This window comes from Pseudopodoces humilis, chromosome 28 (genome assembly GCF_049639895.1).
Source record: "Pseudopodoces humilis isolate 2021_Gansu_Grassland_sample_001 chromosome 28, ASM4963989v1, whole genome shotgun sequence".
Lineage (NCBI taxonomy): Eukaryota > Metazoa > Chordata > Aves > Passeriformes > Paridae > Pseudopodoces > Pseudopodoces humilis.
In genome coordinates this window covers 1,940,256-1,966,228 of record NC_142227.1, presented here as the reverse complement: position 1 = coordinate 1,966,228, position 25,973 = coordinate 1,940,256, and the positions used below count along the sequence as shown (strand labels likewise).

General features: G+C 61.8%; 2 protein-coding genes across 3 annotated transcripts; both read left to right on the top strand.

Moving 5' to 3' along the window:
* The first annotated feature begins 1,670 nt into the window (after nucleotides 1-1,670).
* BABAM1 (BRISC and BRCA1 A complex member 1) lies at nucleotides 1,671-15,366 on the top strand. Of its 2 annotated transcripts, none has more exons than XM_088067864.1 (9): nucleotides 1,671-1,783; nucleotides 2,711-3,012; nucleotides 5,040-5,098; nucleotides 7,502-7,622; nucleotides 8,761-8,839; nucleotides 9,525-9,549; nucleotides 10,372-10,501; nucleotides 13,602-13,688; nucleotides 14,700-15,366. In XM_088067864.1, exons 2-9 carry the CDS (start codon nucleotides 2,746-2,748, stop codon nucleotides 14,898-14,900), a joined length of 969 nt encoding a protein of 322 aa, XP_087923990.1. In that variant the 5' UTR covers nucleotides 1,671-1,783; nucleotides 2,711-2,745; the 3' UTR covers nucleotides 14,901-15,366. The 2 variants fall into 2 exon arrangements, with proteins under 2 accessions (XP_087923990.1, XP_087923991.1); XM_088067865.1 differs by having other exon boundaries at nucleotides 1,762-1,783; nucleotides 2,732-3,012.
* A 3,564-nt stretch (nucleotides 15,367-18,930) lies between these two features.
* ANKLE1 (ankyrin repeat and LEM domain containing 1) lies at nucleotides 18,931-23,287 on the top strand. Its single transcript, XM_088067846.1, has 5 exons — nucleotides 18,931-19,739; nucleotides 20,217-20,379; nucleotides 20,459-20,618; nucleotides 21,477-21,606; nucleotides 22,429-23,287. Exons 1-5 carry the CDS (start codon nucleotides 18,950-18,952, stop codon nucleotides 22,599-22,601), a joined length of 1,416 nt encoding a protein of 471 aa, XP_087923972.1. The 5' UTR covers nucleotides 18,931-18,949; the 3' UTR covers nucleotides 22,602-23,287.
* Nucleotides 23,288-25,973: the final 2,686 nt, after the last annotated feature.

Sequence of the window (25,973 nt, the reverse complement as noted above, 5' to 3'; positions counted from 1 at the left end):
GGTTCTGTCCCAGTTCTGTCCCAGTTCTCTCCCGGTTCTGTCCCAGTTCTCTCCCTGTTCTGTCCCAGTTCTGTCCCGGTTCTGCCCCGGTTCTGTCCCCGTTCTCTCCCTGTTCTGTCCCAGTTCTCTCCCGGTTCTGCCCCGGTTCTCTCCCAGTTCTGTCCCAGTTCTCTCCCTGTTCTGTCCCGGTTCTCTCCCGGTTCTCTCCCGGTTCTCTCCCGGTTCTGCCCCGGTTCTGTCCCGGTTCTCTCCCGGTTCTGCCCCAGTTCTCTCCCGGTTCTGTCCCGGTTCTGCCCCAGTTCTCTCCCTGTTCTCTCCCGGTTCTGCCCCAGTTCTGTCCCGGTTCTGTCCCGTCCCAGGCTCCGGCACCTCCCGGCGGTTCCCGGCTGCGCCTCCGGCCTCCCCCAGCCCTGTTCCTGCCGGGATTTCCTCTTCCTTTAACTCCTGAGCTGCTCCGGCTCACCGGGACCAGGGAGGCCCTTTTGGGGTGCTCCGACCCCCCAAAATCCCCCCCAAAATCCCCCCCAAAAATCCCAAAAATTCCCCCAAAAATCCCCCCCAAAATCCCCCCAAACCCCCGAGCGCCTCCGCCCTCCCCAGTGCCAAACTCTCCAGGGGTTTTTGGGGTTCTCTAGAAGTTTATTGGGGTTCTCCAAGGATTTTTGGGGTTCTCCTGATGTTTTTTGGGGTCTCCAGATGTTTTTTGGGGTCTCCAGATGTTTTTTTTTTGGGTTCTCCAGAGGTTTTTTGGGGCTTTTCTTGAGGTTTTTGGGGTTCTCTAGAAGTTTATTGGCGTTCTCCAAGGATTTTTTGGGGTTCTCCTGGGGTTTTTTTGGGGTTCTCCAGACGTTTTTTGGGTTCTCCAGATGTTTTTTGGGTTCTCCAGAGGTTTTTTGGGGCTTTTCCTGCGGTTTTTGTGGGTTCCCGAGGGATTTTTTGTGGGCATTCCAGCGTTTTTCTGGCTTCTCCAGAGGTTCTGTGGATCCTCCAGCCTTTTTGGGGGGTTCTCCAGAAGGTTTTGAGGGTTCTCCAGGGCTTTTGTGGGTTCCCCAGGTACTTTTTTTGGGGGGTTCTCCAATATTTTTGTGGCTTCTCCAGGCGTTTTTGGGGGGTTCTTTAGAGCTTTTGGGGGTTCTCCAGGGTTTTTTTGGGGTTCTCCAGCAGTTTTTGTGGGTTCTGGAGGGATTTTTTTGGGGGTTCTCCAGCATTTTTTGCGGATTCTCCATGAATTTTGGGGGCATTTGTGGAGCTCAGAGGTTATTTGGGGTGCAGGGAGGGGCTGCGGGTGTTGGGGGTGGAGCAGGAGGATTTGGGGTGCGTGAGGCAGTTCTGGGGGTGCACAGGGGGATTTGGGGTTCACGTGGGGTTTTCGGGGTGCAGGAGGCAGTTTCTGGGGTGCGCACGCGATTTTTTGGGGCTCAGCGCGGTTTATAGGAGCATTTATGGGGCGGGGGCGGCGTTTGGGGGGCTCTGGCTGATGGACCACAACTCCCAGCAGCCCCCACGCGGCGCCACTTCCGGCGGTCGGGAAACACTTCCGGGGTCTGAGCGGCAGTGAGTGCGGGGGGCTCAGGGGGTTCAGGGGGGTTTTGGGGGGCGAAAACGAACGAGGAAACGAGGAGAAGGGAGGCCGTGAAGGGATGGGGGCTGGGGGTGGCGTTCGGGGCTCCGGGGGTCCCCCCCCGGTTGTGGCCGCCGGACACTCGAGGGACTGCAACTCCCAGCAGCCCCCGCGCGGCGTCACTTCCGGCGGGACGGAGCGGGGCCAGAGCGGCAGCGAGCGGTGAGCGCGGGGGGATTTTGGGGGGTTTTTGGGGGGATTTTGGGGGTTTTGGGGGGATTTGGGGGGGTTTTGGGGGGTCGGGGGGCGAACACGAAGCGGGGAGGGGAAGGTGGGGGAAGGGAAGGGGGAAATGGGGCAGGAGGGGCCGAGAAATGGGGGATGGGTGGGGGAGGGGGGTCTTCAGGGATGGGGGCGGGGGGGAATTTGGGGTTCGGTGAATTTGGTGTCCCAGCACCCCCAAACCCGCCGATTTTGGGGTCACAGCCCCACCAGGACTCCAGATTTTGGGGTCCCACCCCTACAAGACCCCCAGATTTGGGGTTGCAGCCCCACAGGACCCCTTGATTTTGGGGTCACAGCCCCACCATGACCCCCAAACCCCCAGATTTTGGGTTCCCCCCACCCAAGACCCCCAGATTTGGGGGCTGCAGCCCCACAAGACCCCCAAATTTTGGACTCCCACCCCCACAGGACCCCCAGATTTTGGATTCCCACCCCCCAAACCCCCCAAATTTGGATCTTTCCCCCTACAAGACCCCCAAATTTTGGGCTGCAGCCCCACTAGACCCCCAAACCCCCAGATTTTGGACTCCCACCCTCACAAGACCCCCAGATTTTGGACTCCCACCCCCCAAAATCCCCAAAATTTGGATTCCCACCCCCACAAGACCCCCAGATTTGGGGGCTGCAGCCCCACAGGACCCCCAGATTTTGGATTCCCACCCCCCAAACCCCCCAAATTTGGATTCCCACCCCTATAGGACCCCAAATTTTGGATTCCCACCCCCCCAAACCCCCAAATTTTGGATTCCCACCCCCAAAATTTGGATTCCCACCCCTATAGGACCCCAAATTTTGGATTCCCACCCCTCAACCTTCCTCCTCCCCCCTCCCCTTTATTTTTGGGGTGATTCCCCACCCTCCCAGGACCCCTCCCCACCCTCCCAGGACCCCTCCCCACCATGGACACATCGGAGCCGGGCAGCGCTGCCGAGGATGAGGAGGAGAAGGTTCCAGAAGCTCGGCCCCGCACCCGCTCCAACCCGGAGGGCGCCGAGGACCGGGCGGGGGTCTCGGGGGTCTCGGGGGTCCCCTCGGGGGTCGTGGGCAGCCGCAGCGAGGGCGAGGGGGAGGCGGCGGGCGGGGGTCGCGGCCCCCGGGGCAGCCCCGGGCACGGCCCCAGCGAGGTGCAGGTGAAAACACCGCGGGTCAACTGCCCCGAGAAAGTGGTGAGAGACAAACTGGGGGGACTGGGAGGGACTGGGAGGGACTGGGAGGGACTGGGAGGGGGATTGGGGGGGACTGGGAGGGACTGGGGGTGGGAGGGGGATTGGGGGGGACTGTGGAGGGGGTGGGAGGGACTGGGGGGGACTGGGAGGGACTGGGAGGGGGATTGGGGGGACTGGGAGGGGGTGGGAGGGGGACTGGGAGGGACTGGGAGGGACTGGGAGTGGGATTGGGATTGGGGGGACTGGGAGGGGGTGGGAGGGGGACTGGGAGGGACTGGGAGGGACTGGGAGTGGGATTGGGGGGGACTGGGAGGGACTGGGGGGGACTGGGGGGGGTGGGAGGGGATTGGGGGAGAATTGGGAGGGACTGGGGGGGATTTGAGCACTGGGAGGGGACTGGGGGGAACTGGGAGGGGGTGGGAGGGGGTGGAAGGGGATTGGGGTGGGGATTGGAGGGACTGGGAGGGGATGGGGGGGGAATTGGGGGGGACTGGGGGGCATTTGAGCACTGGGAGGGGATTGGGAGGGAGACTGGGAGGGACTGGGAGGGACTGGGAGGGGATTGGGGTGGGGATTGGAGCGACTGGGAGGGGATTGGGGGGAATTGGGTGGGACTGGGGGGAACTGGGAGGGGGATTGGGGTGGGGATTGGGGGGACTGGGAAGGACTGGGGCGGGATTGGGGGGGACTGGGAGGGGATTGGGGGGACTGGGGGGAACTGGGGGGGAATTGGGAGGGGATTGGGGGGAACTGGGAGGGAGTGGGAGGGATTGGGAGGGGATTGGGGGAACTGGGGAGGGGATTGGGAGGGACTGGGGGAACTGGGAGGGGATTGGGGTGGGGATTGGGGCGACTGGGAGGGGAGTGGGAGGGAATTGGGAGTACTGGGAGGGTATTGGGCGGGGAACTGGGAGGGACTGGGATAAACTGGGAGAGCACTGGGAGGGGGACTGGGAGGGACTGGGAGGGGATTGGGGGGGGACTGGGAGGGGATTGGGGGGGGACTGGGAGGGACTGGGAGCACTGGGAGGGACTGGGGGCGTGGTGGCGGGGAGGATGCTGGTGCCATACTGGTGACACTGGGAAGGACACTGGTGACACTGGTGTCATACTGGGGTTATACTGGTGTCATACTGGTGTCATACTGGTGTCATACTGGTGCCGTACTGGTTGCTCTGTTGGGGACACAGGTGTCACACTGGTGCCATACTGGTGACACTGGGGTTATACTGGTGCCATACTGGTGCCATACTGGTGACACTGGGAAGGACACTGGTGCCATACTGGTGACACTGGGGTTATACTGGTGTCATACTGGTTGTACTATTGGGGACACAGGTGTCACACTGGTGCCATACTGGTGACACTGGGGTTATACTGGTGCCGTACTGGTGCCGTACTGGTGCCGTACTGGTGACACTGGGGTTATACTGGTGCCATACTGGTGCCGTACTGGTGCCGTACTGGTGACACTGGTGCCATACTGGTGCCGTACTGGTGCCATACTGGTGCCGTACTGGTGACACTGGTGCCATACTGGTGCCGTACTGGTGCCGTACTGGTGCCGTACTGGTGACACTGGGGTTATACTGGTGCCGTACTGGTGCCGTACTGGTGCCGTACTGGTGACACTGGGGTTATACTGGTGCCGTACTGGTGCCATACTGGTGCCATACTGGTGCCATACTGGTGCCATACTGGTGCCGTACTGGTGCCATACTGGTGACACTGGGGTTATACTGGTGCCGTACTGGTGCCATACTGGTGCCGTACTGGTGCCGTACTGGTGCCATACTGGTGACACTGGGGTTATACTGGTGCCGTACTGGTGCCGTACTGGTGCCGTACTGGTGCCGTACTGGTGCCGTACTGGTGACACTGGGGTTATACTGGTGCCATACTGGTGCCGTACTGGTGCCGTACTGGTGCCATACTGGTGACACTGGGGTTATACTGGTGCCGTACTGGTGCCATACTGGTGCCATACTGGTGCCGTACTGGGGGTCTCAGCCGTGCCCCCTCCCCAGATCATCTGCCTGGACCTGGCCGAGGAGATGGCGCTGCCCAAACTGGAGTCCTTCAACGGGTCAGGGCTGGAGTCGGGGTTCGGGGGGGTTTGGGGTCCCTGACGGGCTTTTGGGGTGTCCCTGAGGTGTTTCTGGGGTCCCTGACGGGTTTGTGGGGTGTTTGGGGGTCCCTGACGGGTTTGTGGGGTGTTTGGGGGTCCCTGACGGGTTTGTGGGGTGTTTGGGGTGTTCTGGGGTCCCTGACGGGTTTTTGGGGTGTTTGGGGGTCCCTGACGGGTTTTTGGGGTGTTTGGGGGTCCCTGACGGGTTTGTGGGGTGTTTGGGAGGTTTTGGGGTCCCTGACGGGTTTTTGGGGTGTCCCTGAGGTGTTTCTGGGGTCCCTGACGGGTTTTTGGGGTGTTTGGGGGTCCCTGACGGGTTTGTGGGGTGTTTGGGAGGTTTTGGGGTCCCTGATGGGTTTTTGGGGTGTCCCTGAGGTGTTTTTGGGGTGTTCTGGTGTCCCTGATGGGTTTTTGGGGTGTCCCTGAGGTGTTTTTGGGGTGTTTCTGGGGTCCCTGACTGGGTTTTTGGAGTCCCTGGGTGTTTGGGAGGTTCTGGTGTCCCTGACGGGTTTTTGGGGTGTCCCTGAGGTGTTTTTGGGGTGTTTCTGGGGTCCCTGACTGGGTTTTTGGGGTGTCCCTGACTGTGTTTTTGGGGTGTTCCTGATGGGTTTTGGGGTGTTTTTGGGGTGTCTGGGGTGTTCTGGTGTCCCTGACGGGTTTTTGGGGTGTCCCTGGTGTCCCTGAGGTGTTTTTGGGGTCCCTGATGGGTTTCTGGGGTGTTTTTGGGGTGTTTTTGGTGTCCCTGAGCTGTTTTCGGGGTGTTTCTGGGGTCCCTGAGGTGTTTTCAGGGTGTTTCTGGGGTCCCTGAGCTGTTTTCAGGGTGTTTCTGGGGTCCCTGAGGTGTTTTCGGGGTGTTTTTGGTGTCCCTGAGGTGTTTTCAGGGTGTTTTGGGGTCCCTGAGCTGTTTTCGGGGTGTTTTTGGGGTGTTTCTGGGGTGTTTCTGGTGTCCCTGAGGTGTTTTCGGGGTGTTTTGGGGTGTTTCTGGGGTCCCTGAGCGGTTTTCGGGGTGTTTTGGGGTTTTTTTGGGGTCCCTGAGGTGTTTTCGGGGTGTTTTCGGGGTGTTTTGGGGTCCCAGAGCTGTTTTCAGGGTGTTTTTGGGGTCCCTGAGGTGTTTTCGGGGTGTTTTCGGGGTGTTATTGGTGTCCCTGAGCTGTTTTCGGGGTGTTTTTGGTGGGGTGTTTCTGGGGTGTTTCTGGTGTCCCTGAGGTGTTTTCTGGGGTGTTTTGGGGTGTTTCTGGGGTCCCTGAGCTGTTTTCGGGGTGTTTTGGGGTGTATTTGGGGTCCCTGAGGTGTTTCTGGGGTGTTTCTGGGGTGTTTTTGGGGTCCCTGAGCTGTTTTCGGGGTGTTTTGGGGTGTTTCTGGTGTCCCTGAGCTGTTTTTCGGGTGTTTTTGGGGTCCCTGAGCTGTTTTCGGGTGTTTCTGGTGTTTTTGGTGTCCCTGAGCTGTTTTCGGGTGTTTTGGGGTGTTTTCTGGGGTGTTTTTGGGGTCCCTGAGGTGTTTTCGGGGTGTTTTTGGGGTCCCTGAGCTGTTTTCGGGGTGTTTTTGGGTGTTTCTGGGTGTCCCTGAGGTGTTTCCGGGGTGTTTTCGGGGTGTTTCTGGGGTGTCCCTGAGGTGTTTTCAGGGTGTTTTTGGGGTGTTTTTGGTGTCCCTGAGGTGTTTTCGGGGTGTTTTGGGGTGTTTCTGGTGTCCCTGAGCTGTTTTCGGGGTGTTTTCGGGGTGTTTTGGGGTGTTTTTGGTGTCCCTGAGCTGTTTTCGGGGTGTTTTGGGGTGTTTTTGGTGTCCCTGAGCTGTTTTCGGGGTGTTTTGGGGTGTTTTGGGGTCCCTGAGCTGTTTTCGGGGTGTTTTGGGGTCCCTGAGCTGTTTTCGGGGTGTTTCTGGGCTCCCTGAGGTGTTTTCGGGGTGGTTTTGGTGTCCCTGAGGTGTTTTCGGGGTGTTTCTGGTGTCCCTGAGCTGTTTTCGGGGTGTTTTGGGGTGTTTCTGGTGTCCCTGAGCTGTTTTCGGGGTGTTTTTGGGGTCCCTGAGCTGTTTTCGGGGTGTTTTGGGGTGTTTCTGGTGTCCCTGAGCTGTTTTCGGGGTGTGTTTGGGGTGTTTTTGGGGTGTTTTTGGTGTCCCTGAGGTGTTTTCGGGGTGTTTTGGGGTGTTTTTGGTGTCCCTGAGCTGTTTTCGGGGTGTTTTTGGGGTGTTTTTGGGGTGTTTTTGGGGTCCCTGAGGTGTTTTCGGGGTGTTTTGGGGTGTTTCTGGTGTCCCTGAGGTGTTTTCGGGGTGTTTTGGGGTGTTTCTGGTGTCCCTGAGGTGTTTTCGGGGTGTTTTGGGGTGTTTCTGGGGTCCCTGAGGTGTTTTCGGGGTGTTTTGGGGTGCCAGCTCCCGCAGCAACGCGCTGACGGTGGCGCAGAAGATGATCGAGATGTTCGTCAGGACCAAACACAAAATCGACAAAAGCCACGAGTTCGCCCTGGTGGTCGTCAACAACGACGTCACCTGGGTGGGGTTTGGGGGGGTTTGGGGGGGTCCAGGGGGGTTTGGGGGGGATTTGGGGGGTCCAGGAGGGGTTTGGGAGGGGCTGAGAGGGGATTTTGGGGGGTCCAGGGGGGTTTGGGAGGGTTTTGGGGGACCAGGAGGGGTTTGGGAGAGGCTGAGAGGGGATTTTGGGGGGTCCAGGGGGGTTTGGGGGGGGGGTTCCAGGGGGGTTTGGGGGGGTTTTGGGGATTTTGGGGGGTCCAGGAGGGATTTGGGAGGGGCTGAGAGGGGATTTTGGGGGGTCCAGGGGGGGTTTTGGGGATTTTGGGGGGTCCAGGAGGGGTTTGGGAGGGGCTGCTGAGAGGGGGATTTTGGGGGGTCCAGGGGGGTTTGGGGGGTCCAGGAGGGGTTTGGGGGGGATTTGAGAGGGGTTGGGGGGTCCAGGGGGGTTTGGGAGGATCCAGGGGGGATTTTGGGGTACCAGGGGTTTTTGGGGATTTTGGGGGTACCAGGGGGGGGATTTTGGGGTACCAGGGGGGGATTTTGGGGTACCAGGGGGGGATTTTGGGGGTACCAGGGGGATTTTGGGGTTTTTGGGGTACCAGAGGGGGATTTTGGGGATTTTGGGGTACCAGGGGGGGATTTTGGGGAGCCAGGAGGGGATTTTGGGGTACCAGGAGGGGATTTTGGGGTGCCAGGAGGGGATTTTGGGGTACCAGGAGGGGATTTTGGGGTGCCAGGAGGGGATTTTGGGGGACCAGGGGAGGATTTTGGGGGGACCAGGAGGGGATTTTGGGGGATTTTGGTGGGTACCAGGGGAGGATTTTGGGGTGCCAGGAGGGGATTTTGGGGTACCAGGAGGGGATTTTGGGGTACCAGGGAGGGGATTTTGGGGTACCAGGGGGGGATTTTGGGGATTTTGGGGTACCAGGGGGGGATTTTGGGGTACCAGGGGGGGATTTTGGGGTGCCAGGAGGGGATTTTGGGGTACCAGGGGAGGATTTTGGGGTGCCAGGGGGGGATTTTGGGGTACCAGGGGAGGATTTTGGGGTGCCAGGAGGGGATTTTGGGGTACCAGGGGTGCCAGGGGGGGATTTTGGGGTACCAGGGGTGGATTTTGGGGATTTTGGGGTGCCAGCGGTGCCAGCCCCGTGCCCTGGCAGCTGTCGGGGTTCACCTCAGACCCCCGCGAGGTTTGCAGCTGCCTCTACGACCTGGACACCGTCGTGTGCCAGTCCTTCAGTATCCTGCTGTCACCAGGGTGTCACCAGGGTGTCACCGGGGGGTCCTGGGTGTCACCGGGGGGGTCCTGGGTGTCACCTCGGGGGGTCCTGGGTGTCACCAGGGGTCACCAGAGGGTTCTGAGTGCCACCAGGGGGTCACCAGGGTGTCCTTAGTGCCACCAGGGTCACTGGGGTGTCACCGGGGGTCACCAGGGGGTCCTGGGTGTCACCGGGGGTCACCGGGGGGTTCTGAGTGCCACTAGGGGTGTCACCGGGGGGTCCTGGGTGTCACCAGGGTCACCAGGGGGTCCTGAGTGTCCTGAGTGTCACCAGGGGGTCACCAGGGTGTCCTTAGTGCCACCAGGGTCACCGGGGTGTCCCCAGGGTGTCCCCAGGGTGTCCCCAGGGTGTCCCCAGTGTCCCCAGTGTGTCCCAGGGTGTCCCCAGTGTCCCCAGGCTGTCCCCAGGCTGTCCCCAGGGTGTCCCAGGGTGTCCCCAGGCTGTCCCCAGGCTGTCCCCAGGCTGTCCCCAGGGTGTCCCAGGGTGTCCCCAGTGTCCCCAGGCTGTCCCCAGGGTGTCCCCAGTGTCCCCAGGGTGTCCCCAGGGTGTCCCCAGGGTGTCCCCAGTGTCCCCAGGGTGTCCCAAGTGTGTCCCCAGTGTCCCCAGTGTCCCGGTGCCAGGATCAGCCTTGACCCGCAGTTCAGATCTGGACGGGCTCTTCAACCTCATGTGAGCAGCTCTGGGGGGTTCCGGAAGGTTCTGGGGGTGCCGGGAGAGGGTGGCACCTGTCCCCTGTCCCCGGGGGTGCCACCAAAACCCCGGCTGCCACCCTGTCCCTGTCCCCGGGGGTGCCACCATGTCCCCGTGATGTCACCCTGTCCCCATCCGTGTCCCTATGAGTGTCCCCTGTCCCACACTGTCCCCATGTCCCCACACTGTCCCCACGCTGTCCCCGTGTCCCCACGCTGTCCCCATGTCCCCACACTGTCCCCACGCTGTCCCCACGCTGTCCCCACACTGTCCCCACACTGTCCCCACACTGTCCCCACACTGTCCCCACACTGTCCCCACACTGTCCCCACGCTGTCCCCATGTCCCCACACTGTCCCCACACTGTCCCCACGCTGTCCCCATGTCCCCACACTGTCCCCACACTGTCCCCACGCTGTCCCCATGTCCCCACGCTGTCCCCATGTCCCCACACTGTCCCCACACTGTCCCCATGTCCCCACACTGTCCCCACACTGTCCCCATGTCCCCACACTGTCCCCATGTCCCCACGCTGTCCCCATGTCCCCACGCTGTCCCCACACTGTCCCCATGTCCCCACACTGTCCCCACACTGTCCCCACACTGTCCCCACGCTGTCCCCACACTGTCCCCATGTCCCCACGCTGTCCCCATGTCCCCACGCTGTCCCCATGTCCCCACAGTGTCCCCATGTCCCCACGCTGTCCCCACACTGTCCCCATGTCCCCACGCTGTCCCCATGTCCCCACACTGTCCCCATGTCCCCACACTGTCCCCACACTGTCCCCATGTCCCCTGCAGCCAGCAGAAGGTGGAGCTGCCGGTCACTGACAATGTCCAGACCATTCCCCCGCCCTTCGTGGTCAGAACCATCCTGGTGTTCGGGCGCCCGGGCTGCCAGCCCCAGTTCTGCGGGGGCGAGCACGTCAAGGTCCTGCCTGCCCCGAGTCCCCTCTTTGTGTCCCAAATCTGTCCTTTTCTGCCCCAAATCCCCCCTTTGTACCCCAAATTCCCCTCTTTGTGTCCCAAATCTGTCCTTTTCTGCCCCAAATTCCCTCTTTGTACCCCAAATTCCCCTCTTTGTGCCCCAAATTCCCTCTTGTGCCCCAAATCCCCTCTTTGTGTCCCAAATCTGTCCTTTTCTGCCCCAAATCCCCCCTTTGTACCCCAAATTCCCCTCTTTGTGTCCCAAATTCCCCTCTTTGTGCCCCAAATCTGTCCTTTTCTGCCCCAAATCCCCTCTTTGTGCCCCAAATTCCCCTCCTTGTGTCCCAAATCTGTCCTTTTCTGCCCCAAATCCCCTCTTTGTACCCCAAATTCCCCTCTTTGTGTCCCAAATCTGTCCTTTTCTGCCCCAAATCCCCTCTTTGTACCCCAAATTCCCCTCTTTGTGTCCCAAATCTGTCCTTTTCTGCCCCAAATTCCCCTCTTTGTGCCCCAAATCTGTCCTTTTCTGCCCCAAATTCCCTCTTTGTGTCCCAAATTCCCCTCTTTGTGTCCCAAATGTCCTTTTCTGCCCCAAATCCCCTCTTTGTGTCCCAAATCCCCTCTTTGTGTCCCAAATCCCCTCTTTGTGTCCCAAATTCCCCTCTTTGTGTCCCAAATCTGTCCTTTTCTGCCCCAAATTCCCCTCTTTGTGCCCCAAATTCCCCTCTTTGTGCCCCAAATTCCCCTCTTTGTGTCCCAAATCTGTCCTTTTCTGCCCCAAATTCCCTCTTTGTGCCCCAAATTCCCTCTTGTGCCCCAAATCCCCTCTTTGTGTCCCAAATCTGTCCTTTTCTGCCCCAAATTCCCCTCTTTGTGTCCCAAATGTCCTTTTCTGCCCCAAATCCCCCCTTTGTACCCCAAATTCCCCTCTTTGTGTCCCAAATCTGTCCTTTTCTGCCCCAAATTCCCCTCTTTGTACCCCAAATTCCCCTCTTGTGCCCCAAATTCCCCTCTTTGTGCCCCAAATTCCCCTCTTTGTGCCCCAAATCTGTCCTTTTCTGCCCCCAATCCCCTCTTTGTACCCCTAATTCCCCTCTTTGTGTCCCAAATCTGTCCTTTTCTGCCCCAAATTCCCCTCTTTGTGCCCCAAATTCCCCTTTGTACCCCAAATTCCCCTCTTTGTGCCCCAAATCCCCCATTTGTGCCCCAAATTCCCCTTTGTACCCCAAATTCCCCTCTTTGTGCCCCAAATCCCCCATTTGTGCCCCAAATTCCTCCTTTTAAACCCCAAATCCCCTCTTTGTGCCCCAAACTCCCCTCTTTGTGCCCCAAATCCCCTCTTTGTGCCCCAAATCCCCTCTTTGTGCCCCAAATCCCCTCTTTGTGCCCCAAATTCCCTCTTTGTACCCCAAATTCCCCTCTTTGTGCCCCAAATTCCTCCTTTTAAACCCCAAATCCCCTCTTTGTGCCCCAAATTCCCCTCTTTGTACCCCAAATTCCCCTCTTTGTACCCCAAATTCTCCTCTTTGTACCCCAAATTCCCCTCTTGTGCCCCAAATTCCTCCTTTTATACCCCAAATTCCCCCTTTTCCCCCCCAAATTCCTCTGTTTGTACCCCAGATTCCTCCTTTTCCACCCCAATCCCTCTTTTTAAACCTCAAATTCCTGTTTGTACCCCAAACGCCCTTTTTTCTACCCCAAATCCCCCAATTTCCACCCCAAATCCCCAATTTCCACCCCCAAACCCCCCAATTTCCCCCCAAATCCCCCAATTTCCACCCCAAATCCCCAATTTCCACCCCAAATCCCCCCATTTCCACCCAAACCCCCCAATTCCCACCCCAGAAATCCCCAATTCCCACCCCAAATCCCCCAATTTCCACCCAAATCCCCAAATCCCCCAATTCTCCACCCCAAAACCCAAGTTTCCACCCCCAAACCCCCCAATTTTCACCCCAAAACCCCCAATTTCCACCACCCAAATCCCCCCAATTCTCCACCCAAAACCCCAATTCTCCACCCCAAAACCCCAATTCTCCACCCAAAACCCCAATTCTCCACCCCAAAACCCCAATTCTCCACCCCAAAACCCAATTCTCCACCCCAAAACCCCAATTCTCCACCCCAAATCCCCCAATTTCCACCCCAAACCCCAATTCCCCCCAATTTTCCACCCCAAATCCCCCAATTTTTTCCACCCCAAAACCCCCCAATTTCCACCCCAAATCCCCAATTTCCACCCAAATCCCCCAATTTCCACCCCAAATCCCCCAATTTCCACCCCAAATCCCCCAATTTCCACCCCAAATCCCCCAATTTCCACCCCAAATCCCCCAATTTCCACCCCAAATCCCCCAATTTCACCCCCAAATCCCCAATTTCCACCCCAAATCCCCCAATTTCCACCCCAAACCCCCACAATTTTCCACCCCAAATCCCCCAATTTTCACCCCAAATCCCCCAGATTTCACCCCAAACCCCCCAATTTCCACCCCAAATCCCCCAATTTCCACCCCAAATCCCCCAATTTCCACCCAAATCCCCCAATTTCCACCCCAAATCCCCCAATTTCCACCCCAAAACCCCAATTCTCCACCCAAAACCCCAATTCTCCACCCAAAACCCCAATTCTCCACCCCAAATCCCCCAATTTCCACCCCAAATCCCCCAATTTCCACCCCAAATCCCCCAATTTCCACCCCAAATCCCCCAATTTTCACCCCAAATCCCCCAATTTCCACCCACCCAAATCCACCCCAATTTCCACCCCAAATCCCTCAATTTTCCACCCCAAAATCCCCAATTTCCACCCCAAATCCCCCAATTTCCACCCCAAATCCCCCAATTTCCACCCCAAATCCCCCAATTTCCACCCCAAATCCCCCAATTTCCACCCCAAATCCCCAATTTCCACCCCAAATCCCCCAATTTCCACCCCAAATCCCCCAATTTCCACCCCAAATCCCCCAATTTCCACCCCAAATCCCCCAATTTCCCCCCCAAATCCCCCAATTTCCACCCCAAATCCCCAATTTTCACCCCAAATCCCCCAATTTCCACCCAAATCCCCAATTTCCACCCCAAATCCCCGTTTTCCCCCCCAGAAGCTGCTGCAGTGCCCCTATTTCTTCTTCGACGTCGTTTACATCCACAACGGGCTGGACGAGAAGGAGGACGAGAGCAGCTGGAAGGTGAAGGGGCCCCAAATCCCCCAAATCCCCCAAATCCCCCAAATCCCCCAAATCCCCCAAATCCCCCCTTCCCACCCCAAATCCCCCAAATCCCCCCCATTCCCACCCCAAATCCCCCTTTCCCACCCTCCCCCTTTCCCACCCCAAATCTCCCCTTCCTGCCCCAAATTGCCCCTTCCTGCCCCATTTCCACCCCAAATCCCCCCCATTCCCACCTCAAATCCCCCTTTCCCACCCCAAATCCCCCTTTCCCACCCCAAATCCCCCCCTTTCCCACCCCAAATCTCCCCTTCCTGCCCCAAAATCCCCCCTTCCTGCCCCATTCCCACCCCAAATCCCCAAATCCCCCATTCCCACCTCAAATCCCCCTTTCCCCACCTCAAATCTCCCCTTCCTGCCCCAAATCCCCTTCCCACCCCAAATCCTCCAAATCCCCCCCATTCCCACCCCAAATCCCCCAAATCCCCCCCTTTTCCACTCCCAATTCCCCCAATCGCCCCTTCCTGCCCCATTTCCACCCCAAATCCCCCTTTCCCACCCCAAATCCCCCAAATCCCCCCTTCCCACCCCAAATCCCCCCTTCCCACCCCAAATCCCCAACAACAACGGGGGGATTTAGGAGGGGAATTTGGGGGTGAGAATTTGGGGGATTTAGGAGGGGAATTTGGGATTTGGGGGATTTAGGAGGGGAATTTGGGGTGAGAATTTGGGGGATTTAGGAGGGGAATTTGGGATTTGGGGTGAGAATTTGAGGGATTTAGGAGGGGAATTTGGGGTGAGAATTTGAGGGATTTAGGAGGGGAATTTGGGGTGAGAATTTGGGGGATTTAGGAGGGGAATTTGGGCAACCCGGGAGACGCAACGACGAGATTTTGAGTCCAAGCAAGGCGACCAAATCAAGATTCCTCCTCACTGGAAGCATCAGAACCGGAATTCCTCCGCGATTCCCCCCCTGGGGCCGCCCCATCCGATTGTCCCCGTCCCCGAGCGTCCCCCTGTCCCCTCCCGCAGGACATGTTCGGCTTTTTCGGCAGCCTGGACACCAAAGGCACCAGCTACAAGTACGAGGTGGCGCTGGCGGGGCCGGCGCTGGAGCTGCACAACTGCATGGCCAAGCTGCTGGCGCATCCCCTGCAGCGGCCCTGCCAGAGCCACGCCGCCTACGCGCTGCTGGACGGCGGGGACAGCCCCGACAGCGAGGCCACCGTCTGAGGGACAGCCCGGTGGCACCTCGGGGACAGCCCGGTGGCGCTTTGGGGTGGTTGGGGACAGGGGGTGGTGCTGGCGGAGCGGTTGTACGGGGAAAATGAAGAGGTTTCGTTGTTTTGGGTCATTTTGGGTCGTTTCTTGTGGTTCTGTGTCACCTCCCCTGGTCCTGGGTTACCTCCAGGTCACAGGGATGGAGGTCCTGGGGACCCTGGGGTGTTTGGGGACACAGGGTGACAGTCCTTGGGGACAGGGGGTGGTGCTGGCGGAGCGGTTGTACGGGGAAAATGAAGAGGTTTCGTTGTTTTGGGTCATTTTGGGTCGTTTCTTGTGGTTCTGTGTCACCTCCCCTGGTCCTGGGTTACCTCCAGGTCACAGGGATGGAGGTCCTGGGGACCCTGGGGTGTTTGGGGACACAGGGTGACAGTCCTTGGGGACAGGGGGTGGTGCTGGCGGAGCGGTTGTACGGGGAAAATGAAGAGGTTTCGTTGTTTTGGGTCGTTTCTTGTGGTTCTGTGTCACCTCCAGGTCACGGGGATGGGGATCCTGGGGTGTTTGGGGACAGGGGGTGGCAGTCCTTGGGGACACAGGGTGACAGTCCTTGGGGACAGGGGGTGGTGCTGGCGGAGCGGTTGTACAGGGAAAATGAAGAGGTTTTGTTGTTTTGAGTCGTTTTGGGTCGTTTCTTGTGGTTCTGGGTCACCTCCCCTGGTCCTGTGTCACCTCCAGGTCACAGGGATGGAGGTCCTGGGGACCCTGGGGTGTTTGGGGACACAGGGTGACAGTCCTTGGGGACAGGGGGTGGTGCTGGCGGAGCGGTTGTACAGGGAAAATGAAGAGGTTTCGTTGTTTTGAGTCGTTTTGGGTCGTTTCTTGTGGTTCTGGGTCACCTCCCCTGGTCCTGGGTCACCTCCAGGTCACAGGGGTGGGGGTCCAGTTGATGACACTGGGGACACTGGGCAGTGCCGGTTTGGGGACACTGGGGACACTGGGGACACTGGGGACACTGGGCAGTGCCGGTTTGGGGACACTGGGGACACTGGGGACACTGGGCAGTGCCGGTTTGGGGACACTGGGGACACTGGGGACACTGGGCAGTGCCGGTTTGGGGACACTGGGGACACTGGGCAGTGCCACACTGGGAGCACTGGGGACACTGGGGACACTGGGGACACTGGGCAGTGCCGGTTTGGGGACACTGGGGACACTGGACAGTGCCACACTGGGAGCACTGGGGACACTGGGGACACTGGGGACACTGGGGACACTGGGGACACTGGGCAGTGCCGGTTTGGGGACACTGGGGACACTGGGGACACTGGGCAGTGCCGGTTTGGGGACACTGGGGACACTGGGCAGTGCCACACTGGGAGCACTGGGCGATCCCAGCTCGGGCCACCAGGGGGCGCTGGGTATCTTGGCCCCGCCCCTCTGCGTCTGACGTCATCCGCGGCCATGGGCGTGGCCGTCGCCGACCGCCTCCCATTGGCTCCTTTTCAGCCAATCAGCGGCGGCGCGGGGTCGTTTGAACGGGAGGGATGAGCGGAGCGTAAGCGGGGTCGGGATATCGCGATATCGCGATATCGGGATCGGGATATCGCGATAGGGACACCGGGACATTGGGATATCGGGATCGGGATATCGCGATAGGGACACCGGGACATTGGGATATCGGGATCGGGATATCGGGATAGGGACACCGGGACACCAAAATACCCGGATACCGGGATCGGGATATCGCGATAAGGATATCGGGAGGGGACAGCGGGGTCACGGGGGACACTCCGGGATTGGGGACACCGGGACCGGGACAGGGACACCGGGGGACACAACGCGACCTTGGGGACACCGAGGGGACCCTGGAACCGGGGGTGGCACCGGGGGTGGCACCAGGACCGGGAGGGACACCGGTGGCCCACGGGAGGGGACCCCACCCCCGCGTCCCGGCCGGGGCCACGCGATGTCCCCCAGCCGTGCCGGTGGCACTCGAGTGTCCCCAGGGGTGGCCCCGGGGGTGACCCTGTCCCGGTGCCACCACCCAGCTGTGCCCGGGAGCTGCCACCGCTGGACGCGGCCCGGGGGTGTCACCGCTGCCTCGGGATCCTGCTGCGGGCACAGGTGAGAGGGGACAGCGACAGCCGGGGTGGGGACAGGGACAGGGACACCCCGGAATGGGGACAGCGACAGCCGGGAAAGGGACAGGGACAGCGGAATGGGGACAGGGACAGCCGGGACAGGGACAGGGACACCCCGGAACAGGGACAGGGACACCCGGGATGGGGACAGGGACACCCCGGGATGGGGACAGGGACAGGGACACTCGGGATGGGGACAGGGACAGGACACCCCGTGATGGGGACAGTGACACCCCGGAACAGGGACAGTGACACCCCGGAACAGGGACAGTGACACCCGGGATGGGGACAGGGACAGGACACCCCGTGATGGGGACAGGGACACCCCGGAACAGGGACAGTGACACCCGGGATGGGGACAGGGACACCCCGGAACAGGGACAGTGACACCCGGGATGGGGACAGGGACAGCCCCGGGTGCGGCCGTGCCACCCCTCGGCGGTGCCACCTGGCAGCGGTGACAGCGCTGTCCCCTCCCCGCAGGAGCCGCTGGACAGGGGCCGGAGCCCCGCTCAGGGTGAGGTCCCCAAGGTGTCCCCAGAGCCGCGGTGGCCCCGGGGGGCCCTGTCCTTCCTGACCGAGGATGGCAGCGACTCCTGGGTGGCCCTTGGGGACATTCCCGAGGCCGGACCCCTCAGCAGCACCCGCAGGTCCCTCCTGGATGAGCCGGGGGACAGCGGTGTCCCCTCGCTGTGGCCGGAGTGTCCCCAAGGGGACAGCGGTGTCCCCTCGCTGTGGCCGGAGTGTCCCCAAGGGGACACCGCTGTCCCCCTGCCACCCCTGGCCTCCAGCACTCTGCTCTGGGAGCGGCACCAGCCCCAGGAGCCACCCCCGAGCCGCATTTTGGGGACAAGGACACGAGGTCCCCCCAAACCCAGCCTTGGGGACACCCCTGTCCCCTGTCCCCGTTTTGCTGCCGGGGTGTCCCCGAGGCGGCGCCAGGGCGGGGTTTTGGGGACACGCGCGGTGTCCCCGAGGTCCCCCCTGCCCCGCAGCTGCTCGGTGGCACCGCAGGGCTCGGGGGACATCGCGGGTGGCACCGCCGGGGGATGGGGAGGGGCTGTCCCCAAGGGGCAGGTGACAGAGCCGAGGGGTGGGGACACCGCTGGATTTGGGGACACCGCTGGATTTGGGGACACCGCTGGAATTGGGGACACCAGCGGATTTGGGGACACCGCTGGATTTGGGGACACCAGCGGATTTGGGGACACCAGCGGATTTGGGGACAGCACCGAGAGCTTCGTCACCGCCCGGGAGTCCCTGGAGGCCGAGGGGGCTCAGCCCGGGGAGCCCTCGGGGGGTGCAGCCCCCGCCCCACAGCCCCGGGATTTGGGGAAGGGTTTGGGTTTGGGGCAGGATTTGGGACAGGATTTGGGGCAGGATTTGGGTTTGGGACAGGATTTGGGTTTGGGGAAGGATTTGGGGCAGGGTTTGGGACAGGATTTGGGGCAGGATTTGGGTTTGGGGCAGGATTTGGGACAGGATTTGGGTTTGGGGAAGGATTTGGGACAGGATTTGGGTTTGGGGCAGGATTTGGGTTTGGGGCAGGATTTGGGGCAGGATTTGGGACAGGATTTGGGTTTGGGGCAGGATTTGGGTTTGGGGAAGGATTTGGGGCAGGATTTGGGGCAGGAGGGCTCCGGAGCCGCCCCTCAAATCCCCGAGTCCTCCTCGGATCTCGGGGGGCTCCTGGCCCGGCTCTGCAGCCTCGGGGGGTCCCCGCGGTGTCCTGGCGGTGTCACCCCTCGGGGCGGGGACAGCCTTGGGGACCGCCACGTCACCCCCAGGAGCAGGAGGCGCCTGCGGGCGGCGGCAGCGCGGCTCCGCTCCCCTTCCTCCTCCTCCTCCTCCTCCTCCTCCTCCTCCTCCTCCTCCTCCTCCTCCTCCTCCTCCCCCTCCCTGCTCCCCGAGACGCTCCCGATGTCCCCAAGACCCCCCGGGGTCGCTGTCACCTCCCCCTCGGGGCGCGGTGTCACCCCAGGGGACAGGGATGGGGATGGAGAAGGGACCGGCGGCTCTTGGGGTGACACCCGGACCCTCCCCGGGCTGTCCCCAGGGGGTGGCAGCGACCCCAAATCCGGGCCCGGCGTCCTGCGGGGACTTGGGGACAAGGGACACCCCCAGAGCTCGTCTGGCTCCTGTCGCAGGGGATTTGGGGACAAGGGACACCCCCAGAGCGCTCTGTCACTCGCCCGGGGCTCCCCCAAACCCAGCCCCAGGGTCCGGCCGGTCCCCGGGAGCCGGCGACACCCCCAGATGTCCCCGTGGGTCACTCGGGGTCCCCTCGGTGCCACCAGCAGCCCCAAGCCTGAGGGTGGCTCTGGGTGGCAACGCCACTCACCCTTGGGGACATCCCGGTCCCGGGGGGTCCTCCTGGCCCCGCGGCCACCTGGCAGTGCCAGTGGGGACCTGGGGACATCCTCCGTGTCACTGTCACCCTCGGGGGACTTGGGGACGCCTTCCGTGTCACTGTCACCCTCCGTGCCACTGTCACCCTCTGTGCCACTGTCACCCGGCTGTGCCACCCCCCGCTCCGAGAGCCACCCAGAGGATGTGACAGAGGACCGGGCACCCCGCGAGTGTCACAGCCCCGGGGGTGACAGGGATGTCACCAGCAGCCCCGGGGGTGGCACCGGGCGGGGTGGCCGCGCGTGGCTCGGGGACAGTCCCGGCCCTGTGGAGCGCTGGGGACAGCGTGGGTGGCCCCAGGGTGAGTCTGGGGGTGCCACCCTCGGGTGCCCCCCCGGGATCCCCCCGAGCCGGCTGGGGGTGGGCAGGGGGGGTTTGGGGTCATGGGGGTGGGAATGGGGGGGTTTGGGGTCATGGGAACAGGCACGGGGGTTTTTGGGGCCATGGGGACGGACATTGGGGTTTTGGGGCCATGGGGATGGACATTGGGGTTTTTGGGGCCATGGGGACGGACACTGGGGCTTTTGGGGCCATGGGGACGGACACTGGGGTTTCAGGGCCATGGGGATGGACACTGGGGTTTTTGGGGCCATGGGGACGGACACTGGGGTTTCAGAGCCATGGGGACGGACACTGGGGTTTTGGGGACCTGTGCTCAGGTTTTTGGGGCCATGGGGACGGACATTGGGGTTTTTGGGGCCATGGGGACGGACACTGGGGTTTCGGGGCGGCTCTGCCGGCCGCTCCCGCCGCTGCCCAGCGCTGTCACGGCCCGCAGGGCACAGCCCGGAGCTGCTGGCCGCGCTCAGGACCGGCCGCGTCCCCGACTGCGGCCAGGACGAGCTGGAGCTGAGCCGGCACTTCGAGCGGCCGGAGCGCGGCCGGACCTGGCGCGGGGGACACCTCAAGTCCAGCTTCAACTACCTCCTGCTGGACCCCAGGTGTGGGCACCTCCCTGAGCCCCCTCCCCGCTCCTGGCGGAGCCTCCCGCCCCAAAACCTGCGGGGTTTGGTCCTTTAGGGTCACCCGGGACCTGCCCCGGCGCAGCCCCGGCCTGAGCCCGGCCCAGCGGTTCCGGACCTTCGTCAGCGCCGTGTTCTACGTGGGCAAAGGGACACGGGCCAGGCCCTGGTGGCACCTGCGGCAGGCGCTGGCACAGCATCGGCGTGGGACACACAGGGTGGGGATTGGGAGTGGGGGAATGGGAATGGGGGATTGGGATTGGGGGAATGGGAATGGGGGAAGGGGATTGGGGGATTTGGAATGGGAATGGGGGAATGGGATTGGGATTGGGGGATTGGGATTGGGAATGGGGGAATGGGAATGGGGGATTGGGAATGGGAATGGGGGAATGGGATTCGGATTGGGAATGGGGGAATGGGGGGGGATTGGGGAATGGGATTGGGGAATGGGGGAATGGGATTGGCGGGATTGGGGGATTGGGGAATGGGGGGAATGGGGGATTGGGAATGGGAATGGGGGAATGGGATTCGGATTGGGAATGGGGGAATGGGGGATTGGGATTGGGAATGGGGGATTGGGAATGGGAATGGGGGATTGGGATTGGGAATGGGGGATTGGGAATGGGAATGGGGGATTGGGAATGGGAATGGGGGAATGGGATTGGGAATGGGGGAATGGGATTGGGGGATTGGGAATGGGAATGGGGGAATGGGATTGGGATATTGGGATTGGGAAGGGGGGATTGGGAATGGGACTTTGGGGCCATGGTGACAGACACGGGACTTTGGGGCTGTGCCCTTGGGGCTGTTCTGGGGCTTTGGGGCCGTGCTGGGTTTGGGGCCGTGCTGGGTTTGGGGCTGTGCTGGGTTTTGGGGCCGTGCTGGGTTTGGGGCTGTGCACTCGGGGATTTGGGGCCGTGCTGGGTTTGGGGCCGTGCTGGGTTTGGGGCTGTGCTGGGTTTGGGGCCGTGCTGGGTTTGGGGCTGTGCTGGGTTTTGGGGCCGTGCTGGGTTTTGGGCCGTGCTGGGTTTTGGGGCCGTGCCCTCGGGGCCTGGTGACAGCTGGGCTGTGCCCAGGGTGGCCCCAAGGTCCGGCGCATCCTGGAGATCTGGGCTGTGGGGCAGGGCGTGGTGCCCCTGCAGTGCTTCCAGCACCGCGTGCCCGCCGAGGCCTACACCCGCGAGAGCTGCATGCTGGAGGCGCTGGGTGAGCCCAAATAACCCCAAACCCCCCGTTCCCAAATCCCACATCCCAAATAACCCCAAACCCCCCATTCCCAATCCCACAGCCCCAAACCCCCCCAGTCCCACACTCCCAGCACAGTCAGGGGTGTCCTGGGGCTGTCCCTGTGGGTTCTGACCCCGATCCCGGTGGGAGCTGACCCATAGCACTGACCCCATAGCTCTGACCCCATAGCCCTGACCCCATAGCCCTGACCCCATAGCACTGACCCCATAGCTCTGACCCCATAGCTCTGACCCCATAGCTCTGACCCCAATCCCCATAGCTGTGACCCCACATCAGTGACCCCAATCCCCCCAGCACTGTCCCCATAGCAGTGACCCCATAGCCGTGACCCCATAGCTGTGACCCCCCATCACTGACCCCTCCCCATCACTGACCCCTCCCCCATCACTGACCCCTCCCCATCACTGACCCCATCCCCCATCACTGACCCCTCCCCATCACTGACCCCTCCCCATCACTGACCCCTCCCCCCTCACTGGCCCCTCCCCAACACTGACCCCTCCCCATCACTGACCCCCTCCCCCATCACTGGCCCCTCCCCATCACTGTCCCCTCCCCCATCACTGACCCCCTCCCCATCACTGTCCCCTCTCCATCACTGACCCCTCCCCATCACTGGCCCCTCCCCCATCACTGACCTCTCCCCCATCACTGACCCCCTCCCCATCACTGACCCTCCCCCATCACTGACCCCTCCCCCATCACTGACCCCTCCCCCATCACTGTCCCCTCTCCCCTCACTGTCCCCTCTCCCCTCACTGTCCCCGTGTCCCCGGCCAGGGCTGTGTTGTGTCACCAACGCGTGTCGGGGCCGCAGTTACGGGGTGGCCGCGGGCTGGGCGCCCGCCCGGCGCCGGCGCCTCGGGGTGCTGCTGCTGCTGCGAGCCATGGCCGTGCTGCTGGCCGAGGGAGAGAGCCAGCTGCGGCCTGGGGACATCCCCGTCCGCTCCTGAGGGGACACGGGGACACCGAGTGTGCCATGGGGACACTGAGTGTGCCTGGGGACATCCCCGTCCGCTCCTGAGGGGACACGGGGACACCGAGTGTGTCTGGGGACACTGAGTGTGCCATGGGGACATCCCCGTCCGCTCCTGAGTGTGCCTGGGGACATCCCCGTCCGCTCCTGAGGGGACACGGGGACACCGAGTGTGTCTGGGGACACCGAATGTGCCATGGGGACATCCCTGTCCGGTCCTGAGGGGACATGGGGACACCAAGTGTGCCACGGTGACACCGAGTGTGCCATGGGGACATCCCCACTTGCTCCTGAGGGGACATGAGGACATCCCTGTCCACTCCTGAGGGGACACGGGGACACCGAGTGCCCAACAGTGACACTGAGAACCCCAAAGTGACACCGAGCACCCCAGGGTGACAGCGAACACCCCGAGGTGACACCGAGCGCCCCGAGGTGACACCAAACGTCCCAGGGTGACACCAAGCTCCCCAGGGTGACACCAAACACCCCGAGGTGACACCGAACACCCCGAGGTGACACCGAACACCCTGAGGTGACACCGAGCTCCCCACAGTGACACCGAACACCCCGAGGTGACACCCCGAGGTGACACCCCGAGGTGACACCCCGAGGTGACACCGATGTCCCCAGGGCCCGTTCTGTTCCCGGAGCCCATTCTCATTTTTCCCAATAAATTCTCCCCCGGGCCGGTTTCCCTCGGGAATTTTTGGGGTCCCCGTCAGGAACGGGACACGGCTGGGACACAGCACGGCTTTACTGGCTGGGATGGCACGAACGCGACGGTGACAACGCCACAGCGGGGCTGTGACACCCCCACAGCCGCCTGGCGTTTGTTGGGGGGGGATTTTGGGTTTTTTTGGGGGGGATTTTGGGGTTTTTTTGGGGGGTTTTGGGGTTTTTTGGGGGGATTTTTGGGGTTTTTTTTGGGGGATTTTGGGGTTTTTTTTTTGGGGGGATTTTGGGGTTTTTTTTTGCGGCGATTTGGGGGGTTTTTTGGGGGGATTTTGGGGTTTTTTGGTGGGGAATTTTGGGGTTTTTTTGGGGGGATTTTTGGGTTTTTGGGGGGATTTGGGTTTATTGGGGGGGATTTTGGGCTTTTGGGGGGCGATTTGAGCCCAGGGAAGGGTAAAATTCTCATTGTGAGACAGCTGGCACAGAGGGGACACCCCGGGGACATCGGTGGGGCGGGGGACAAGAGGGGAGGGGTCCATGGGGTCGGCGCTTTCTTTGGTTTAAATGTGGGGGATTTGGGGGATTTTTGGGGGTGGGGACACACGGGTGGCACCTCCTGGGGAGGAGGGGACAGCCCCGGGTGGATCCGCCGCTCGTGCCCGGGAAATGTGGGAATGGCGGGATCTGGAAAGCGGGGATGGGATCGGGATCGCGGCGGGATCGCGGCGGGATCCCGTGGATGAGTGCGGGAATCGGCACCGGGAATGAGCGGGAATCCCGGGAATCGGCACCGGGAATCACCGGGAATGAGCGGGAATCACCGGGAATGAGCGGGAATCGCCGGGAATGAGCGGGAATCGCCGGGAATCACCGGGAATCGGCACCGGGAATCAGCGGGAATCGGCACCGGGAATCAGCGGGAATCGGCACCGGGAATCAGCGGGAATCGGCACCGGGAATCAGCGGGAATCCCGGGAATCGGCACCGGGAATCACCGGGAATGAGCGGGAATCGGCACCGGGAATGAACGGGAATCACCGGGAATTGGCACCGGGAATCGGCACCGGGAATGAGCGGGAATCCCGGGAATTGGCACCGGGAATCACCGGGAATGAGCGGGAATGAGCGGGAATCACCGGGAATCGGCACCGGGAATCACCGGGAATCGGCACCGGGAATGAGCGGGAATCTTCTGGAATCGGCACCGGGAATCGGCACCGGGAATCAGCGGGAATCCCGGGAATCGGCACCGGGAATCAGCGGGAATGAGCGGGAATCACCGGGAATCGGCACCGGGAATCAGCGGGAATCGGCACCGGGAATCGGCACCGGGAATCAGCGGGAATCCCGGGAATTGGGAATTTGCTGCCCCCGGTGCTCCAGTGAATGGATCCCGAGGGGATCATTACCGGGATTCTCCGGGAATGAGCGGGAATCCCGGGAATTTGCTCCCGGTGTTCCGGGATCCCGTGGATGCGTGCGGGAATCGCCGGGAATCGGCACCGGGAACGAGCGGGAATCCCGGGAATTGGGAATTTGCTGTCCCCGGTGCTCCAGGGTGGATCCCGGGGGGATCATCACCGGGATTCTCCAGGAATGAACGGGAATCCCGGGAATTGGGGTTCTGCTGCCTCCCGGTGCTCCAGGGTGGATCCCGGGGGGGATCATCACCGGGATTCCCGGGAATTTACTGTCGCCGGTGCTCCAGTGAGTGGATCCCGGGGAGGATTATCACCGGGAATCAGCGGGAATCCCGGGAATTGGGAATTTGGTGTCCCCGGTGCTCCAGGGGTGGATTCCGGGGGGATCATCACCGGGATTCCCGGGAATTTGCTGTCTCCCGGTGCTCCAGGGTGGATCCCGGGGGGATGGAGCCGCTGGGAAGGGCCGGGGGTGGCCCCCGGTGCCATAAGAGCGATGGTGGCAGCGGGGACAGGCGGGGACATCCCGGGAATCCTCCTCATCCTCATCCTCATCCCAGCAGGAGCTGCCGAACCCCACAAGGAAACCCCCCCCCACCGAATCCAGGCAAATCCCAACGCGGAGAAACTTCTGGATTCTCCTGAAATCCGCCCCAAAATTCCCGGGGGTGTCGCCAGCTCCTCCCGGGCTCCCCGGAGCTGTCGCTGCGAGCGGGGGTGACAACGACGGCGACAAAAAAAAAAAACCGGGATGGAGCCGCGGGGGTGGCGCGTCCAGGGGCTGGGGACAACGTGTGGCGTGTCCCCAGAGTCCCCCCGGGGGTGGGGACAAGAGGTGACACGGCCTGGGGTGGCCGCGGACCAGGTGTGGCGTGTCCCCAGTGTCCTGCCGGGATTGGGGACAAGAGGTGGCGTGTCCGGGGTTGGGGACAAGACGTGGCATGGCCGGGGGTGGCCAGGGTCCAGGTGTGACACGGCCGGGGGTGGCCGGGGACAAGATGTGACGTGGCCGGGGTTGGGGACAAGATGTGGCCGGGGTTGGGGACAAGATGTGACACGGCCGGGGGTGGCCGGGGACCAGGTGTGGCACATCCCCGCTGTCCTGCTGGGATTGGGGACAAGATGTGACGCGGCTGGGGTTGGGGACAAGATGTGACGTGGCCGGGGACCGGGTGTGGCACATCCCCGCTGTCCCCCGGCCTTGGGGACCAGATGTGACACCACCAGGCTTGAGGAGCAGCTGTGCCATGTCC

What these genes read in the sequence shown, in the direction of transcription:
- ANKLE1 (XM_088067846.1), top strand. Translation starts at nt 18,950, where the DNA reads ATGTCCCCAAGACCCCCCGGGGTCGCTGTCACCTCCCCCTCGGGGCGC. An exon ending in ACAGCGTGGGTGGCCCCAGG is followed by an intron (nt 19,740 to 20,216) that starts GTGAGTCTGGGG and finishes CACGGCCCGCAG; the next exon opens with GGCACAGCCCGGAGCTGCTG. An exon ending in TACCTCCTGCTGGACCCCAG is followed by an intron (nt 20,380 to 20,458) that starts GTGTGGGCACCT and finishes TTGGTCCTTTAG; the next exon opens with GGTCACCCGGGACCTGCCCC.
- BABAM1 (XM_088067864.1), top strand. Translation starts at nt 2,746, where the DNA reads ATGGACACATCGGAGCCGGGCAGCGCTGCCGAGGATGAGGAGGAGAAG. An exon ending in GCGGGGGCGAGCACGTCAAG is followed by an intron (nt 10,502 to 13,601) that starts GTCCTGCCTGCC and finishes TTTCCCCCCCAG; the next exon opens with AAGCTGCTGCAGTGCCCCTA. An exon ending in AGGACGAGAGCAGCTGGAAG is followed by an intron (nt 13,689 to 14,699) that starts GTGAAGGGGCCC and finishes CCCCTCCCGCAG; the next exon opens with GACATGTTCGGCTTTTTCGG.